The sequence below is a fragment of the Neophocaena asiaeorientalis genome, unplaced genomic scaffold (assembly GCF_003031525.2).
Source record: "Neophocaena asiaeorientalis asiaeorientalis breed wild unplaced genomic scaffold, Neophocaena_asiaeorientalis_V1.1 scaffold332, whole genome shotgun sequence".
In the NCBI taxonomy this organism is placed as follows: domain Eukaryota; kingdom Metazoa; phylum Chordata; class Mammalia; order Artiodactyla; family Phocoenidae; genus Neophocaena; species Neophocaena asiaeorientalis.
In genome coordinates this window covers 340,639-359,463 of record NW_020173111.1, presented here as the reverse complement: position 1 = coordinate 359,463, position 18,825 = coordinate 340,639, and the positions used below count along the sequence as shown (strand labels likewise).

Below are 18,825 nucleotides of genomic sequence, written 5' to 3'. Positions count from 1 at the left end.
TCAGAGATGTGGGACTTAAATAAGGTAATGTGTGAAACTCACTCAGCCAACATGTGTGGCCAGTAAGGGAGCTGTAGTTGTCATCCTCATTCAAAACCCAATTCCCGTCATTGAAGTGTGCTAGTAATTGCTTGTATTCCTTGCCTTGGTCATTTAGGACCTTGACTGCGTGCGTATTATGTAGCTGGTTCTAGACCCTGGAGATATAATGGTGGATGAGACAGATCCAGAAAAGACGCTTCCACCGCGGAACTTGGTATTCTAGGGGTGGAGACAGACAAACAAGAAGAAAACAAAGAAATGTCTCCTTGGGGAGAGTAGTATAATGTGTATACTGGAGAAGAAGTACCAGAGAAGGAGTGACAGAGACCAGGGCTGCTGGACGGGCAGGGATGGGTTTTCAGAGACTGGTGTACAGATTCTTCTCTGAGGATTGGTACTCAAGCAGGTTTCCCAATTCAGATCGTGGAAGCCAGCAGCAAGTGCAGAGGCCCCAGGGTGTGGGACAGTGGTTGGTATATTCGAGAACATCTGGAAGGCCAGTGTGGTGGCTGCAGAGGGAATGGAGGAACATTCTAAGGTCAGAAAGATAACCCCGGTCAAGGTTTCGTTGGGCCATGTAACCCATGGTAAGGTGTTTGAATTTTGTGTTTAGTTTGATGGGAAGCCGTCCGAGGGATGGTTTGAGCAGGATGGTGGTGGGGTCTGAGGACCAGTTTTAAGTGTCATCTGGCTTCTGAGTGGTGAGTAGGCTGAAGCCGGGTGGCCTGGTAGGTGGCTGTTGCATGAGTCCAGGTGGGAAATGGTGGGACCTGGGCTGGCGTGGTGGTGTGCGAGTTTGGATTCAGGGTATACTTTGAAGGCAGAGCCAACATTCAGATATATTGCTAACACAGCGTATGTGGGAGGTGAGGGAAGAAATTCAAGGATGAGCCCTAGGTTGTTTTTTGGTTTTTGTTTTTTTTTTTGCGTTACGTGGGCCTCTCACTGTTGTGGCCTCTCCCGTCGCGGAGCACAGGCTCCGGACGCGCAGGCTCAGTGACCATGGCTCACGGCCCCAGCCGCTCCGCGACATGTGGGATCCTCCCGGACGGGGGCACGAACCCGCGTCCCCTGCATCGTCAGGCGGACTCTCAACCACTGCGCCACCAGGGAAGCCCGAGCCCTAGGTTTTTGACCTGTGCATTGAGAACAACAGTGATGCCGTTGGCTGAAGGGGGAGCGGAAGGTTTAGAAAGGGCTGTTGTTTGGATGTGAGGACATCACGTAACTCCTGAGTCATCGTCTCTTTCTGAGTTGGGGACACATAAGAATGCTCATTGCTTACAGACCTGGTGCTGGGCTCTCGGGAAACAAAAGTGGCTCAACGTGGTCCCTGCCTTCCCTGGCACAGCGTCTGCCCCGAACAGGTGCTGAGGGGATGCAAGTCCCAGTGCCAAGCAGTTTGCATGAACAGCTGCTACAAACGTAGTAAGAGCCATCACCTTAGATCCATGGTGGGAGGTTACAGGAAATCCAGTTATGGGGAGAGGAGTGGAGTGGCCATCCCACCCTGGGCAGATTGGAGAAGGGTTCCTCGAAGGGAATTTTTAACCAGATATTGGAGAAGCAGTGATCATTCACCAGGTGATAAGTCCTGCAAAGGGAATGGCATGAATACTTAATGCTTATTCCAATTGCTGGTCATGCCAGCCAGGATCTTAGCATAGGGTTGCCGTGTGTAAAGGCTTTGGAAATACTGGATGGTGAATACTGGATGGTTCTCGGAGGTGCTCTTCAGGGCCAGAAGATGGAGTCAGAAAGTGCAGGAGACTTCAAGAGCAGTTCCAGAAACTCTAGAAAGCCTCGAATAAGTGTTTCTTCTTGACAGATCTGTTCTGATGTCTTGACACGGCCTCTGAGGTCAGTCCCATTAGTACAGCCTCAGGTGGGCCTCTGGCCTGCAAGGAACTCTTCTCTTCAGGGCCAGGAATTGGGGTCTGTACTGGAGCATCACCATCCAGGCATCCCTTGGGTCCTCTCTAAGTCCTCCCTGTACCGAAGCCCATGCTTCCTTTCAACTTGCTGAGGAAAATCCTGGGTTTGCCTTACAGTGGAGCTGAGTTGAGGGTCCTTAGTTTTATTCTTTTTGCTTCTGTGATAAGGTTGGAAGCACCTTATAGAAAAATCTTCATCATCCCTGGAGGAGGACTTGGAAGAAAATAACCATCTGTCAAAAGTAGAGATGGCAGGTTTTGCTTAATAGGTATTAGCACGATATTTTACCCAAACATCTATCTTGTTCTTGGTAATGTCTTATCTTTGCCAAGTGCCCATCCTGAAAAATGCTATTTCTGTCAAGCTGAGCTCCTGATAAAAATCTTCTATCTACCCCTCTGCCCCGAGTCTATCCTGATAAAACCTCATTCTTCATTTCTGATTTCCTCCCAAGGGATGGTTTGGATTTGTCAGGAAAGGGTGAAAATAAGGATGATAAGGGTTTTTCTTTTCTTCTTCTTTCTTAAAATTTTGTTTCCATATAGATGCTCATGGCAATTGGAATATAATTTTAAGTAAGTCAAGCTGATAAGAGGTGGGGGGGGTTGGAGACTGTGAAGAAAGGAAAAGGAGAGAAAAGGAGAGCAGTCATTTATAGGCAAGAGCGTGTTCAGTCAGGCTTTTGGTTGTTTTCTCTTGTTTTTCATTTACAATTGAGCCGAGGATGGTAACATTGATTTCGGTGACGTGGCAGTTTACAGGAAGGGGATGCTATTGAAGGAATCAACCACATTCACAAAAACACTTGCTTCCTCTTCTCTTTGAAATATGTAGGCATATGCTTTATGGCAGCTACTCGTGCTGGTGGTTGGCTCCGTAGCCATTACTAACTTTAACTACTGCAGATCAAGCGTCCTACTTGTCTTTGTTAACTCTTTCTTCTAATCTCCTCTCCAACTCCTTTTTTTCAGTATCTCATCAGGTCTAACTGTACCATGAACACTGCAGGCCAGAATTGGGTTCTCCTGATGTAGTGCAGCCTGCATGAGGTTTGCACAAAGGGCAGAGGCTTTGTCTCAAAGCCAGTTCAGTGTAGGGGAGATGAGGTGTGTCAGAAGGCCCCAAAAATCGGGTGCAAATCAAGCCAGTCCTCACTGACACGAGACCTCCTGAAATACCAGAAGTGGGAGAAGGGATTCTTCGCCTTTGTTAATCCTCACTTAAATGCAGCCCAGAGAAAGGGAGCTTTTGCTCAGATTGACACGTGCCTAATTTCAGGTACGGTGGTGGATAAGCACACTGGCCACCATCACTGACGTAGAGCACGAAGACTACCCTCTCGCCTCCTGGTCATGCCTTGCACTCAGTTTTCCTCTTTTACCCCTGGGACATTCATGAAAGTACCATCCTCCAAAAGCAGCAGAATCTCCAAGCCTGAGGGTACTGTTTGGTGGTCCCCCTTCCTCCCTAGATGAGCAGAGCGCCATCGTTCAAGTCTGACACAGTCCAATGAAAGAGGCACTCAGGATGCAAGGCAGTCGTTCTTTTGGGTCCTTTTTGCAAGAGTCCCTAACTCTTTTCCCTGGATCTGAATTCTGCTCTGGCACTTACCCCCTGAAATGAGATGATCTAGGAGCCCTGGGGAGGAGAAGGGAGCAGAATGGATGGGCCAGAGCTCTGCTGATTTGTCTGGAGTCCCGAAGCATCTGCCGCCTACCATGGAAATCTTCCATCCCTCTGTAATCCAAGCCAGACATTGTTGTCAATACTCACCATTAAAATTCTTTTTTTTAATTTAATTTAATTTTTAAAATTCTTTTTAAATGTTTTTTGATAAATAAATATAGCCACCAAGTATGACAGTGTGAGGCTTATGGAAAGCATGGGTTCACATTTTTAGAAAAGGACAGTTTTCAGTATCCTTAGTGCGACGAACGTAAAATTTTAAAACCTTGATAAAGAGTCATCCCATGTAACTTTATTGATGGGAACAAGATTTTAGTTACCAAAAACAAAACAAAACAGAAAAACAAGCCTCATTAAAAAATTTTTACCGGGGCTTCCCTGGTGGCTCAGTTGAGAGTCCGCCTGCCGATGCAGGGGACACGGGTTCGTGCCCCGGTCCAGGAATATCCCACATGCCGTGGAGCGGGTGTGCCCATGAGCCATGGCCGCTGAGCCTGCGTGTCCAGAGCTTGTGCTCCGCAACGGGAGAGGCCACAACAGTGAGAGGCCCGAGTACCGCAAAAAAAAAAAAAAAAATTTACCGTAAAATATGATTCTCCCCAACATACATGATTTGCCACTCTTGGAACATATTAGTGGGATTTTATAAGGGCTATGAATATTTCATATAAAATAACATATATTGCTAAGGTAAAAAAAATAGATTAGTGAAAATATATGAAGTCATATATCTTGAGTGCTGCCTAAGAGAAAATGAAGGAGAAATTCTAGAATATTTCTGAGTCTGATGCTACAGTCAAGGGCCATGTTGGTGACTTGGGGATGTCCAGTTCACATTTTACAAAGGATAAAATCATCTTGCTCGTTTTAGTTTTGATGTCTTTCCTAATAAAGGGAACTGTTTCCAGCTCTTGCAGGTGAATGGAATATGTCTCAAGAGACTCTGGGAGGGGAAAGACCACTTTCTCAAACTCAGCCTTTGAAGTCCACCAGTAAAGCTTGGGTGTCTTTGAGGCTATGCAAAAAGTGATGAAAGTTAACTCAGTAAGGGCAGAGAGTGAGCAAAGGTGATTGGAATATGAATTTATTTGGCTCTCACACACTGGTTGATGCTCCAGATTGGAATAAACATCACATTTTCTGGAATGCACTGTATCCTTCCCTCCAGTAGTTGTTTCTAAAGCACCTGGTGATCTAAGAGCTCCACTCTGCTGTCACGCCATTCAATTATGTTAAAAAACACAGCACTAAATACATTATCCTTTGTCTTGTTTGGTGACGATTTGAATGCTACCAACAAAGTCTTTCTGTTAATGCTTAGATTCCTTGGACATCAAAGAGAAGTAAGATGGGCCAGATTTAGGAGTGGAAAGATTCAGTTACTCTTGCTGTGAGAACCAACTGCCTCAGGCTTTCAGAACTTAGGATATTTGGCCAAAAACATTTGAAGCTTTGAAATCACTGATCCTGAAGTTTCAAGGGGCAAACCACTGACATCGTGGCTTATTAGGACACCCTTGAGCACTTCTCTCCAAAACCCAGCTATGGATACAGCAAATCGGTGCTAAAAATGCCTTCATTTTCTTGACTTAATGAAGCTCTTTAAGACAAAGTTCTGCAAAATAATTTCATGGAGGAAAAGAAGTCAAACTTCTTTTACCCTATTATGATGAGACAAATCTAGGCTTCTTTTCCTGGCCTGCTGGTAGCTGATTCTTTTCAGAAGCATGCCGGGAGCTCTGTTGTGTTTGGTCTTTGCCAGAAATGCTCTAAGGTCTTTGCTGGAACTCAAGTTTGCTTTGGTTGCCAAAGATGATTCCAGGAAATGACTCTGGGGCATTTTTGGGTAAAAATGTTCCCTGTTTATCCCGTAACAAGCAAACAGCCTTTTCGTGTCATCACTCCCTTTTTCCTCCTCTGGGCAAATCTGGTTCCACAATTCGGAACTTGGGAAAATAGCTCCACCCAGACCTGTGTCTTACTCTGAACCTGTAACCTACCAAGAGTGACAGCTGAGCTTGTGATGTGTGAGTAGACTCAGCTGTCATGTGGAGATCCAGTGATCACAATTTAAAAGCAGTTTTTAAATGGGAGATTTTAAAGATTGAACTGAGTTTTCTAAATTTTTCTAAAATGACTTTGGCCACAATATTTAATTTAGTTTGCAATTTCAAAATGCATTGAAGGAGAGTGTGAAGTTTTTATGTTGATTGCAAGGAAGGCATTGTGCTTTTTAGAATTACAAAATGCTTACTTAATGAATGCAGCCTTATGTGGAAGGCGAGAAATTGGAGTAAATCATTGGAATGGAGTGACATCTTGGTCATAGAGGGAGGAGTCTGGAACCAGGGAAGCTGGCAGGTCTGGCAACTGCAATAGTAGAACCCTGCTTTGGGAAAAGCTCTCATCCTGGAAGGAAGGGGGATTGATAGCAGCAAAACAGCCCCAAGCGTGGAGGAGCTAGAATGCCGGGCAGCCTAGGTTATAGGAAATCAGGAAGGCCCTGGGTTACATGATGGGAGCTATTCTAAGAATACAGTAGAGACTGGAGCAAGGGCAGTACCGGAATTAAGTGCGACAGTTCTGCTAAGACCTCTTTGCATCAGAGCCCGTTCCTTAAATTTGCGTTAAGGAGCAAACAGGGGCAAATGGTGTTTATGGTGTCTCAGCCTGAGGTTGGGGGAAATGCCTAAGCCAGGGTTTCTTAATCTTGACTACACATGAGAACACGGGAGGGTGGCTGCTTTTTTTTTTTTTTTTTGGCAGTACGCGGGCCTCTAGCTGTTGTGGCCTCTCCCGTTGCAGAGCACAGGCTCTGGACGCGCAGGCTCAGCGGCCATGGCTCACGGGCCCAGCTGCTCCGCGGCATGTGGGATCTTCCCGGACCGGGGCACGAACCCGTGTCCCCTGCATCAGCAGGTGGACTCTCAACCACTGTGCCACCAGGGAAGCCCGGGTGGCTGCTTTTTAAAATGCTCATAACTAGACCGTAACCTCCAGAGATTCTGAGCTAACTAATCTGGGATTTTTTTTTTTTTTAAGTTTCCCAAGGGATTGTAATGGTAGCCAGGATTGAGAACCACTGGCTAAGGGACCAGGAGATGAAGCAGAAGCAACAATAAACTAGATTGGACATATTTGGAGAGGGGCAAATAGGAGACATTGTGATTTGGGGCAAATAGAGAAATTGATCTGGAGCCAATGAACCTGAGTTCAAGTCTTTCCCTTTGCCGTCTGTTGCTGGGATGACATTGAACAGGTTAAGTCATGTGTCTATTTCTTTTTTTTTTTTTTTTCCATTTGTCAAATAGGGTTAGCGTGAGAACACCCTCTCGATTAGAAGTGTTGTATAAATTAAAATGAGATGACACAGCCTCTAGGCCCTGGACATGTACTCAATAGGAAGTGACCAAGTGTTTGTTGAATTTTATAGATGACCTTGAAGCAGATGGAGAAGCTTCTGTACATTGTCAAACTGCACAATGTGGTGGGAATAGGGTTTTCATTAAGCACATCCCTGGCACCTGTGAGTAAGGCTGGCAGGAACAGAGAGAGATTGGAAGTGGGGAGACAAACTGAGGAGACCAATGTTCTAGAACAAAGATCCACAAACTAGGGCTTGCAGGCCAAATCTGGCCCAGCGCTTGTTTTTGTAAATAAAGTTTTATTGTAACACGGCCATGCTCGTGTGTTAGGAATTTCTGTGGCTGCTTTTGTGCTGCAAAGCCAGAGTTGAGTCCTTGCATCAGAGACCACACGGCCTACAGAGTAAAACATATTTACTCTCCGGGCATTTACAGAAGTTTGATACCCCTGTTTTAGGATAAGATTAAAAGGCTGGGTTTGAGATGGAATGTTTGAAATAGAATGAGAAGGACTTCAAACATCAGGAGAATTGGCAGGCCCTGGTGACAGATTGTACATAGGGGGATTTTGCCGAATAAATGTTAGGGATGCGATGTTTTCATTGTGGGTAGAATGATGCAGGGGGACAGCCTTCCTGAAATCTGGGCATGAGTGCAGGATTGTGGTGTCCTTGGCCAGAAAGATCTAGGACTGTCAGCACTGGAAGGGGCTGGTATGAGCTCGCAACATGGCGGTCTCAGGGCTGGGGTCCCTGCCTCCATTAATGAGCACCCCCCCCCCAGTTCTGTCTGCAGTGGTGGCTATCACAGTGTGAAATGCCAGTACTCCAGAGAGAGTCAGTGCGTACAAACTGATTCAGATCATCACTTAGGACGTTTTGGATGCCAAGTCCCTAATCTCTGTCACCGTACTGCACGGAGGTTGATTTTCAATTTACCTGTTTTGTTCTGAATCTTAGCTGTTTTGATTCTTAATTCAGAGCATTCATCTCAAGTGGATTCAGAGATTCAAATCTGATGATAAATTCATGTTTGTTGAGAAGTTTGGGAGGGAGGAGGAAGATGTTGCCAACTGAGATTCTGAATAATGTCTTGTTTGACATTTTAAACTCAAAGTGGGCTGAACTGTAGATCAACACATATAGGCATTATGTGACAGAGATGCACCTTGTGTACAAATACGGTGCAGATCTGGGGGGAGAAAAGAAAAAAGAAACCTGGAAGGAAAGGTAATAGAAAAGCAAAGGTCAGGGGGGCTTAGAAATGAAGGATCCTATTCACTGTTGTCTTTATGTGTCCTGCCTCTGGGTTTGGTGGGGTGGGTTAGGGTGAGTGGGAAGGGGAAATTTGAGTATCTACTCTGATTAGGCCTGCTGCGAGGTAATAATGTACACACCCCGCTGTCTCCCATTTTACATATGGGGACAGTGAGTCACAGAAGTTAAGTACTTTGCCTAAGGTTAATTATTAGTAGGTGGCAGAACCGTAATTCAAACTCAGCTCTTTCTTATTCCAAATCCCATGCTTTTATGACTAGATTTGATTTGTTTGCTTTTCTTGGTTATCTCTCCCTCTTCCCCCAACAATTAACCTTATAATGAAGTCACTTTGTAAGTACAGTTGATCCTTGAATAATGCAGGTTTGAACTGCATGGGTCCACTACATGCAGAGTTTTTTCAATTAATACGTATACTATATGATCTGTAGTTGGTTGAATCAGCACATGTGGAACCACAGACATAGAGGACCAACTCTAAAGTTATACGTGGATTTTCAGCTGCATAGGGGATCCATGCCTCTAGCCCCCAGGTTGTTCAAAGTTCAAGTGAACTGGTAGTTGAAGGTTTGCTAGATCTATTTTTTTCATGCCTTTTTTTTTTTAAGCTCTAGCTGCCAGTCCTTCCCTTCATCCTTTCTTGAAATGCTTGTTAAGTGCAGGCAGCGTGCCAGGCCCTGAGGAGAGAGAGGCTGGGTACTGGGCAGTGGTACTCAGTGTGATCTACAGAGTGTTGTTGGTCTCTGTACTAGTCAGGGTTGTTCAGACAGACAGACAAACAGGGTGTGTGTGTGTGTGTGTAAAGAAATTTATGATAAATAATTGGCTCATGCAATTATAAAGATGGTCAAGTCCCATATCTGCAGGGTCAGTTTGCAAGCTGGAAACCCAGGGGAACCGATGATGTAATTCTAGTTGAAGGTTGGCAGGCTCGAGACCCAGGAAGAGCCAGTGTTTCAGTTCAAGTCCAAAGGCAGGGAAAACAAAACAGTGTCCCAGCTCAGAGGTTGTCAGGCAGGAGGAATTCTCCCTTCCTAGTGGGGAAGGGTCAGCCTTTTTGTTCTCTTCAGGCCTTTGACTGTTTGGATGAGACCCACCACATTAGGGAAGGCAATGAGCTTTACCCACTCTACTGATTCAAATGTTAATCTCATCCCCAAACACCCAGAATAAGTTTGACCCCGTATCTGGACACCCCATGACCCAGTCAAGTTGACATATAGAATGAACCATCACAGCCCCCAAACTGTTACTGGTCTTCAACAAGGTAAGTATGGAAGTTGGGGGCAGGCACGTCGAGAGCAGTTGGACATGTGTCAGGCATGCGATCAGTGGAGCTTGTCTTGATGACTAGGGTATGGACCGGTTTGTTGAATTCACGTGAAGAATTGCATGTAGGGTAAGCTATGTATTAGGCATGTGTATTGGGCCAGCATTTTATCCAAGGTGGATTGGAGGGAAAAGCTTCAGTACTGCCAGTTTGAGAAGTAACTGCTGTGGGTTCAGTGGTTTCCATAGACGATACAGTCCCACGTGATGGGCTTTATAATGACGGCCTAGACACGAAGAAAGAGGAGCGTTCTTGGGAGAGACCAGGGCCCAGAAGCCATCACAAGAGATGTGCAGACCACTTCGAAGACGGCAGGCCTTGCACTGTCCTAACCCTGCCCCCACTGCATCCCCCCAGAGGGTTAGGAAAAAAGGGGTCAGGAGCCAGAGAGACGTGTAGTCCAGGAACAAAAGCAGAGGGCAGGCTGAATGAGCTGTGAACATGGCAGGGCAACGGGCCCCGGCCCCGCTATCTTGACTTCCGGCCATGCAGCACTGGATGGGTCGGCTGGGTTAGAGATGCAGGGTCCATCTGTACACGAGCCCACGGCAAGTTAGAGCCGAGAGGTGCCCATCTCCAGGACAGTCCCTTTCAGGAAGAGAAAGAGGAAGGGGCCGGCTCAGGTGATGCACCTTGCAAACACACAAACCAGCAGTTCCGATTCTGCTGTTTATTGAGCCCTTCTTACATGCCAGGCACCGGGCACAGTACAGCATGTGGCTTTTTCCAACGTCCGCTCCCCCTCCTTGAGGCCTGGCTTTTATTATTTTATGTGTCTTCATTGGTGACTCATCTGTGGAGTTTTAAGGTAGAGAAAACACCTGCAAGTCTCTGAGAGCTAAGTTTGGTCGAAACCAGTTGGGATCTAAAGCAGGAAATGGACACAGGATACTGAGAGCATTTTCCCCCTCACTACCCTGGAATTCGGATTGCTTAGGGATTACATAATTATGCCTTTATAAGCACGTCATCAAAGAATTAGAAATAAGTAAACTGGGGGGCTTTTGGGAGAAGAGCTAGAGGAAGTGACCGGACCCCCATGGGAAGGCTGCCTGCTCCTCCATTTAGCCTCTGCGTGAACTTTGACCTGCCTAAGGCTGAAGGAAAGAAGGTTCAGAGATGCCACACATCAAAGTAAGTGAAGGTTTGTTGGCCACTTTCTCCCGCGTGCCACTCAGAGAACAGCCTGCGTTCAGAAAATGGACAGCGCTCAACACCCTAATTTACATCATCAACTCATCTTGCCCGTAATATCACCTGTCTGCACCCCTACCCCCCGACTGGGACAGGGGTGGCAGGAGCTAATCGACACCAAATACCGTCCAATGAGAGTTCAGGTGGTTGGTATTTCAGTATCTTACTTAAGCCTCCCCCATCACCCTTGCAAGGTTAGCGTTTCTACTTGCATTTCAGGGAAGGGAAAACCAAAGCTCGTAGCATTTAATTCCTCCAAAGAACAAGTTCAGAGTTCCCATTTGTTGTATATTTTCCAGAGCTTCTGGGATCCTGGTGGGCTTCCAGCGCTTCCTGGGTTCCTTCCCCAAAAGTGCCAAGGTCCTTTCAGAAGGAAGAAGACCCCTCAAGCCCCAGAGCAACTGTACCTCCAACTCGGGCCATACATTCAGGAGTTTGGCCACACGCAGTCACAGAGACCTTGTTTCCAGTCGCCACAGGGGGAGCACGGCTTAAGCTTGTAGAGGCTCAGTTTCCTCATCTGTAATGGGGACACCGATTGCCACCTGCTTGTGCTGTGATAACCCAAGACATTGTCGGTGTGAACTGCCCAGCCCCTGCACAGAGCCATAGCAGGTGCAAAGCGTTAACTGCCCTGCCCACTGATGGAAGCTAGATTATCGTCCTCCCCACCCCTGCTTGAAGGGTCAGTGTTGGCTGAGAAGACACAATTGCTGTTGCTCCCTTCTCTTTTTCATTCTCAGTGGAACTAATTTGGTTTTACCAAACAAGGAGACAGGTTTCAAAAGCCCCGGTCAGCTTGTAATCAGCCAGCTTGGTAACAATGCAACCCTAATCAACCTGTGATTTCACATCTCCATACACTCGGCCTTGGCCTTGGGTCTGTCTGTGGTCCGGAGCAGTGGAATTCAGCGAGTCATATTTGCTGTGTTGAAAGCAAAGGACCTGGGAGCTCAGGCGTTTAACCCTGAGGTGATTAAGAGGGAAAAATGGAGTCGTGTTTGTGAAAACCCAGAAACATATCAAAGAGCCCTGGGCAGAGGCAGGCGCAGTAAGGCAGCACAGGTGAAACTCGCAGGGTGTGATTCATCACATTCTTTGATCCTCAAGTTTTGTGAGTCACAGAGACTCCCTGGGACAGTTTGCAAGCTCAGTGGGGTCTGGGCAGGAAGGAGAAAAACTCCAAGTGTGGAAAAAGTGTTTTTTTAGCAGGAAGCTGAGAGAGGGTAATTTTCTAGAGATGTGATTTTTGCTTGGTCTTCTCTGAGGCGGCTGTATTGTAGCTGGATCCTGGGATTTCTGCAGCATGAGAAGAGAGGAGGGAGAGTTTTGGGTGTGTCTTGTGTCCCTGGGGCTCCTCAACAGTAAGCATGCATTGAGCACTTACTGTGTACAAGGAGTTATGCTAAATATCCTTGGGAGATGAGGTCTTTACATTAATAATTTTTAAATCCATGGCCCTATGTATAGCCTTTTATGAATCTGCATTTAAGAGGAGTGTGTACATGCTCGGGTATAAGAGAGACCTGGGTACGAATTTTGATACCACTGGGTTCTGATTGTGTGACTTTGAGAGACCTACTTGTCTTCTCTGTGTATGATTGTTAAATAGACTGTTTCTGCCCTCAGTTTCATGATTATGCTCCTACTTTCTTCTTCCTTTTTGCACTTAATTATTTTATTCTCTTGTCATGGACACATGCATCCACGCTTCCAGCATTTATCATATATTATGATATGTTTCCACAAAGATAAGTAAGAGCCAGTTTTTGTCCTCGTTGAACACCCATTCTTCATAGGAAACATTTAGTAAAACAATTTACCAAATCCAGTGTGACAGGCACATATTTTTCTTAGTGCTGTGTACGAAATGCTGTTGGAATATGCTGATAGATATTTTATCTGCAAATTGAAGAAGGCTTCCCTTGGGAGGTGATGCTTCTGAAACTGGGTTTTGAAGGATAAATAGGAGTTCACATAGGAAGAACTAAATTAACTTAATCATTATTAATACTTCTTTATTCCTTCTCTTCTTTTTTCCTCTCCTCTACTTCCTCCTACTCTCCCCCCATTCTCCTCCTTTCTCTCCTCCTCCTACTTCATATTCATGTTTTATTGCTAACAAGAATATCTACCTGGAAATGTGCCAAGTAGGGAAAAGAAGACAGTGCATTTAATTAGGAAAAATTATATTGTGATTGTCTTCTCTAAACAGCATGTTAGTTTTTTTCTTAATTGAAGTATGGTTGATTTACAGTGTTGCATTAGTTTCTGGTGTCCAGCAAGTGATTCAGTTATACATGTATATACATACTCTTTTTCATATTCTTTTCCATTGTGGTTTATTACAGGATATTGAATATAGTTCCCCATGCTATACAGTAGGACCTTGTTGTTTATTTTATATATAGTAGTTTGAATCTGCCAGTGGCGAACTCCTGCTAATTTATACCCCCCATCCCCTTTGGTAACCATAAGTTTGTTTTCTATGTCCCTGAGTGTCTTTCTGCTTCATAAATAAGTTTATATGTGTCATATTTTAGATTCCACATATAAGTGACATCATATGATATGTGTCTTTCTCTGTCTGACTTACCTCACTTAGTATGATAATCTCTAGGTCCATCCATGTTGCTGCAAATGGCATTATTTCATTCTTTTTATGGCTGAGTAATATTCCATTGTGTATATACCCCACATCTTTATCCATTCATCTGTTGATGGACACTTAGCTCTTGGCTATTGTAAACAGTTAAACAGCATGTTTTTCATCACCACGTTAAGTCATTCTGTTCTCAACTTTGTTCGCAGTTCAGTCTGATGCATGTTTATTTACAACGTACTTTCCACCCGCTTTTGCTTCTAAATGGGACGGCAAAAGGAGCCCTGGACGTCTGGGGTAGGGGTAGGGGCCCGTGGAGTTCTATTCGGCTTTAACTCTTCTCATTCTCTCCGCACCCGCAGATGGGAAGCCGGTGTCTCTGTCTCCGCTGGAGTCCCAGCCTCATAGCCCCCGGTACACGGCGTCCAGCCAGCGGGAGCGCGAGAGCCTGGAGGTGCGCGTGCGCGAGGTGGAGGAGGAGAACCGCGCACTCCGCCGGCAGCTCAGCCTCGCCCAGGGCCACGGCCCGGCCCACCGGCGCGGCAACCACTCGAAGACCTACTCCATGGAGGAGGGCACCGGCGATAGCGAGAACCTTCGGGCCGGCATCGTGGCAGGCAACAGCTCCGAGTGTGGGCAGCAGCCGGTCGTGGAGAAGTGCGAGGTAAAGAGCACCCAGAGCCTTCCAAGGTCCCAGTCCCCACATGGCCCACACCCACCCCTTGCAAATGCCACCCGGAAGCACGGCCAGGGGCCTGGAGAGAGCTGGCATTCTTGGCTCAGGCCTGGGCCTGAATCTGGCTTGATCATTCACTCTGCTGAATGGCCAGGCAAATCGTTTTAAGCCTCTAAACCTCAGTTTCCCCACCTGAAAAATGGGGCATAAGGAGGCCTGCACCTGCAGAGATATTAAGAGCAGCGCACAGAACCTGCTGCTTGTTTCTTTGCAGCTCATTTTGACACTCTCAGGATTTCTCTGCCTAGCTGTCATCCTGGGGGCCCCTGTTACTTAGCTTCCAGGAGGCATGGTGCACCTGGCCTTGAGGCCCTGTTGGGCAGTTCCCCTGGACCTCATTCGCACTTTATACACAGCTTCTGTAATTCAGAACCGGAGACTTGCTTATCTAAAGCAGTTCTTTGAACTTTTATAGCTTTGTATCATTTTCTCCCTTTTAGAGTATTTCTTAGTAACTCTTTGGTCCTTTGGAAAACTTACCCACTCCCTCTCCCTCTTGCCCCTCACCCCGCCCCCGGTTCATGCATCCATGCTTCTGTGTGCGCTGCATGGGCAAGTGCACACACACACACACACACACACACACACACTCGTTTTCTGCTTCTTCCAGTCCCCAGTGGAGAGGAATTCGAACCTCCCTGTTAAGAGCAAGCCCTTCTGGGACGGACAAACCTGAGTTCATTTCCCAGCTCGGGTGGTTTCTGTTGTGAGTGCTTGAACAGGTTACCGAACCTCTCTGAGCTTCAGATGTGTCTCATCAATAAACTTTAGAAAACAATACCTGCTTCCTGCAGTATTTGTGGAAAGGAAATGGGATGGCCATATAAAGCCACAATTAGTGTCTGGTATATAGCATATTTTCAATTATGGGTCATTTTTGTTATTTTTAGGTAGATGCAGATATTACCTGCTGCTGGTTTATTCCATTTCCTGGCTACATTCTCAGAATGTTAGACTTCAGACGCCCTGCAAACTGTAAGATGCTGTCCACGTGAATGTGGTTTTTAGTGATACTGGTGATACTGTGTAGTATGCCATAAGGGGATATGGGGCTTATTGAGTGATGTAGACTCAGTTCTATGTAAGGTCAGTGGTCAGGGAGATTTTAGACTGGAATGGTCAGGGGGAGCCCCTGAGGATAATAGGATTTCTCATGGATTCCCAAGCCCGGTTGAAGTGTGGGCTGGTGGAGAGGAGGAGGAAGGTAGATGGAGGACATCCAACAAGGAGTGTATGTGTGAGTAGGAAAAACATGAAGTGAGGTGCTGTGAAGCAGGAGAGGATTCAGAACTCAGTGAGCTGGTCTGTCAGGCGAGCACAGAGAACCTGGGCAGGGAAGCGGGTGCTGCATGGTCATCCTTCATCCAGCAGATATTTACTGAGCCTCTATTAAGGGTCTCACCGTTCTCTGTGCTGGGAAATAACGGGTTGAAAAGGAGACAAAACTCCCTTTCTTCTGGTTCTTATGTTTTGAGGTGGGAAGTGAGGAAGAGATTATAAACAAAGAGAAATTCGTACTGTTACCAAATCCAGGTTTGGCTGCTCGCAGCTCATAAGCCAATAATTTGAGAGGCAAGTGTCAGTAGAAAGGAAAGGTACTTTGATCAGAAGAGCTGGCAATCTGGGGGGAAGGTGGCCTCATGACCTGAGACCAACTCTGAAGATTCTGCTCAGCCATGGCAGTTTTTAAAGGGGAAAAAGGGGGAAGAATCTCAGTGAATCACTGAGGCAGGAGGCTGGATTCTGCATCATTCTCCATTGCATGCAGACGGGCTGACTCTTTCTTCAGATGTTATGTTGCCTGCGTGATCTACCTGCAGGATTCTTAGAGGGGCTGTTAGGGGTAGAGAGCTAGTCATTTTTTAACTGCTTAGTTCTTCATTCTTGCTTCTTTTTATATAAGAAAAGAATCAACAGGTTAGGCAAGGCGTGGTGTGCATGCAGGAGAGCATAAGTCAGGAGTTAGGTTAAATTGCCTAGTGATCTCATTCCTGTAATTAGGTTCTGACTACGTGCCAGGCCCAGCCTCATTTAATCTTCCACAACCATTGCCAGTGGCCTGTGTAATGGAAGATCTCTGTTTTGCATCTTTGGGGACTTAGCAACTTTAACAAATTCCCTTGGTCTAGGCTGGTCTGGGATGACCCCTAATTTGGGGATCTTCTTTCCCTGCCTGGGTGAAGGCTGGTTTGATTTCTTACAGATTCTGTGCTCTCAGGTTATGGTCATGGCATCAGTTCAGAGTGTTGGCTGGCCCAGAGGGAGGAACTTCTTTTCTTCGAGTGTGTTTACATTATTATGACTCAGGCTGACTTAAACCATCAACTACGATCAAGGAGGTGAAAAATAGAAAAGGAAAAGGAAAAAATGGGAGGACACAAGTGGAACAGAGGGAGAACACAGAGGATTCCTCTTCCTGCTGTAGTCTCTGTGGCCATTGTCTTCCCCTGCTCAGCTTTCTGAGATACACACATCCTATTGATATTTCTAAAGAGGGCTTCTGTCCCGAGCGCCCCACCAAATAGTGTGGGCAAAGACCACTGGCTTTCAAAGTGGGAGACAGGAGCCCAATTCTGGTTCCCTCTCCATACCTTGGTGGCCATGTGGCACTGAGCAAGTTACATCACTTTTCTGTGTGTGTTGGCTTCTTCGTTTGTAAGTTATGGATTAAAATCAAGATCCTGCCTCAAACTATTTCAGTGGTGACAGTGGATATTAGAAATTTAGGCAAACAGTAGCATAGTTGGGTTAGCAGTTGATTTCACTGTGATTTATCACACAATCCCAAGTTAATGGTGGCTTTGCATCTTATTTCTGTTTACATGTAAGAAGTCTGGAGCTATTGGTGTAGGGATGTTCATGCCTGGATGCAGGCTTCCTTTATCTTTCACCCAGCTGGCATGACTGGCATTCTCAAGGTCATCTCATGGTCTTTAATGACTCTCAGAGCTTCAGCCCTGTCATTCACATTCCAGCTAGCAGGAAAGAAGCAGCGTTAAGGTGGGGCATATCAGTTTGCTTTAAGAACACGTCTCAGAAATTTCACAGTCAGTTCCTCTTAGAACACATTGGCAGAACTTCATTTAGCTGCTACCTTTAGCTGCCACCTAGCTGCAAGGGAGCCTGGAAAAGATAGATTTTCTTTAAAGAAGCCATGTTCTTTGTTAACATTTTGGAGGTTTGCTCCTAGAGAGAAGAGATATTATGGTTACGGTGAATGTTCCCTGTCAAATGAGTAGTTACTGAACTCGGTTCTACATTAGAGTTATATACCAAACATGCATTTTCATGGGACCCACCACAGAATCTACTGATTGAGAATCTCTGAGAACAGGGCCCAAAATATAAGTATTAAAAATATGTATCCCAGTGATTCTGGGATCGTGGAAACTGTTTGGAAACCACTGCTTTAAGGGACAACGAAAATAAATGATGGGGTTCACTTTATCCTTGTGCTCTTTGAGAGATAAAGACCCCGAGCTTGTTAATTTTTACTATAACTTATTTTTTAGTCTTTTGCACCTGAGAATTAGGTTTTGTCCATTTGTTTATCTTCTCTTTGTGCGTCTTGATCATGTTACGTCTTGGACCCTTAAAAAGTTATGTTTTGGTGGACTTCACCTGTGATGAACCCCAGGTCCTGTTCGAGGTTTCATAGATGAATTAGAAAGTCCTGACCTGCTTGCATCTTATTTCAGTGTGGTCTACTCTGGGGGCACACGTGCCCTGAGATGCTGTCTTTATACCCATTAGCAGTGTGCTTCCTCGGTTTCCATCGCTTGGCATATTTAAAGAATTTGGGGAAAATGCCATAGAGGCAGATGAGAAATGTCAGTCGGTGGAGTCAAAATAGAATCCTCCCTTCATGGGAGCACTTGTGGTTGCAAGTGCTGAAGTTGGTCCTGACACCCTGTCAGTGCACGGGGCCTCGTCACCAAGGACGTTGTCATTGTATCTGGTTGTGCTGAAACTTCTCTGGGCTATGACAAGTATTTCTGAAGACCCTTCTGAGATGATGCCCGGGCTGTCAGCTGAGACATTTGGTGATGGAAATCAGGGGCCTTTGCCAGTCCTTGTGCCCTCTTGTTGTTTTCTAATGGTGTGGCCTTCAAGGAGCAGCCCGTTTTGTTCTTGCACACATCTGTTGCCAGGACAATGCTGCTTCCGTGAGGGGCTGCTTTCTTTGTGCCTTTGGGACTTGAACAGGAGGATCCTCTCTGATCTCCGCTTCTGCCTGTGTGTGTACAGATGTGTGCTGCATTTCTCGTTCTGGTCTATTCTGGGAGTCAGCTTATGGTACAGCACAGAAATCACTGAACCGGAGTCCGAGTTTCCAACCAGGAATCTTTACTTTGCCACTCACTAGCCATGTGACCTTGGGCGATTCAGTTACCCTCTTGGGGTCTATTTCATTATCATGAGATGAGAATAATAATGTGTTCTTCCCTATGCAATTGTGAGGATGAAATGAATGAGACAGCAGGTGGGAAACTGACTTTGTATGGGTTTCACATAGACTTATTATGGATATTCCAGTTCTCAACTGCTGCCTAACAAATCACCTAGAACGTAATGGCTTGAAACAATGCCGGTCATTTTATTAGCTCTCTTGGTCTCTGTGGGTCAGGGATTTGAGAATGGCTTAGCTGAGTGGTTCT

The 18,825-nt window shown here is 45.9% G+C and overlaps 1 protein-coding gene across 1 annotated transcript in view; it reads left to right on the top strand.

Moving 5' to 3' along the window:
- Nucleotides 1-18,825, top strand: part of LARGE1 (LARGE xylosyl- and glucuronyltransferase 1) — a 529,052-nt gene that overhangs the window by 206,613 nt on the left and 303,614 nt on the right. The window contains 1 exon segment of the mRNA XM_024743516.1: nucleotides 13,794-14,095. Within this exon segment, the coding sequence (XP_024599284.1) occupies nucleotides 13,794-14,095 (302 nt within the window).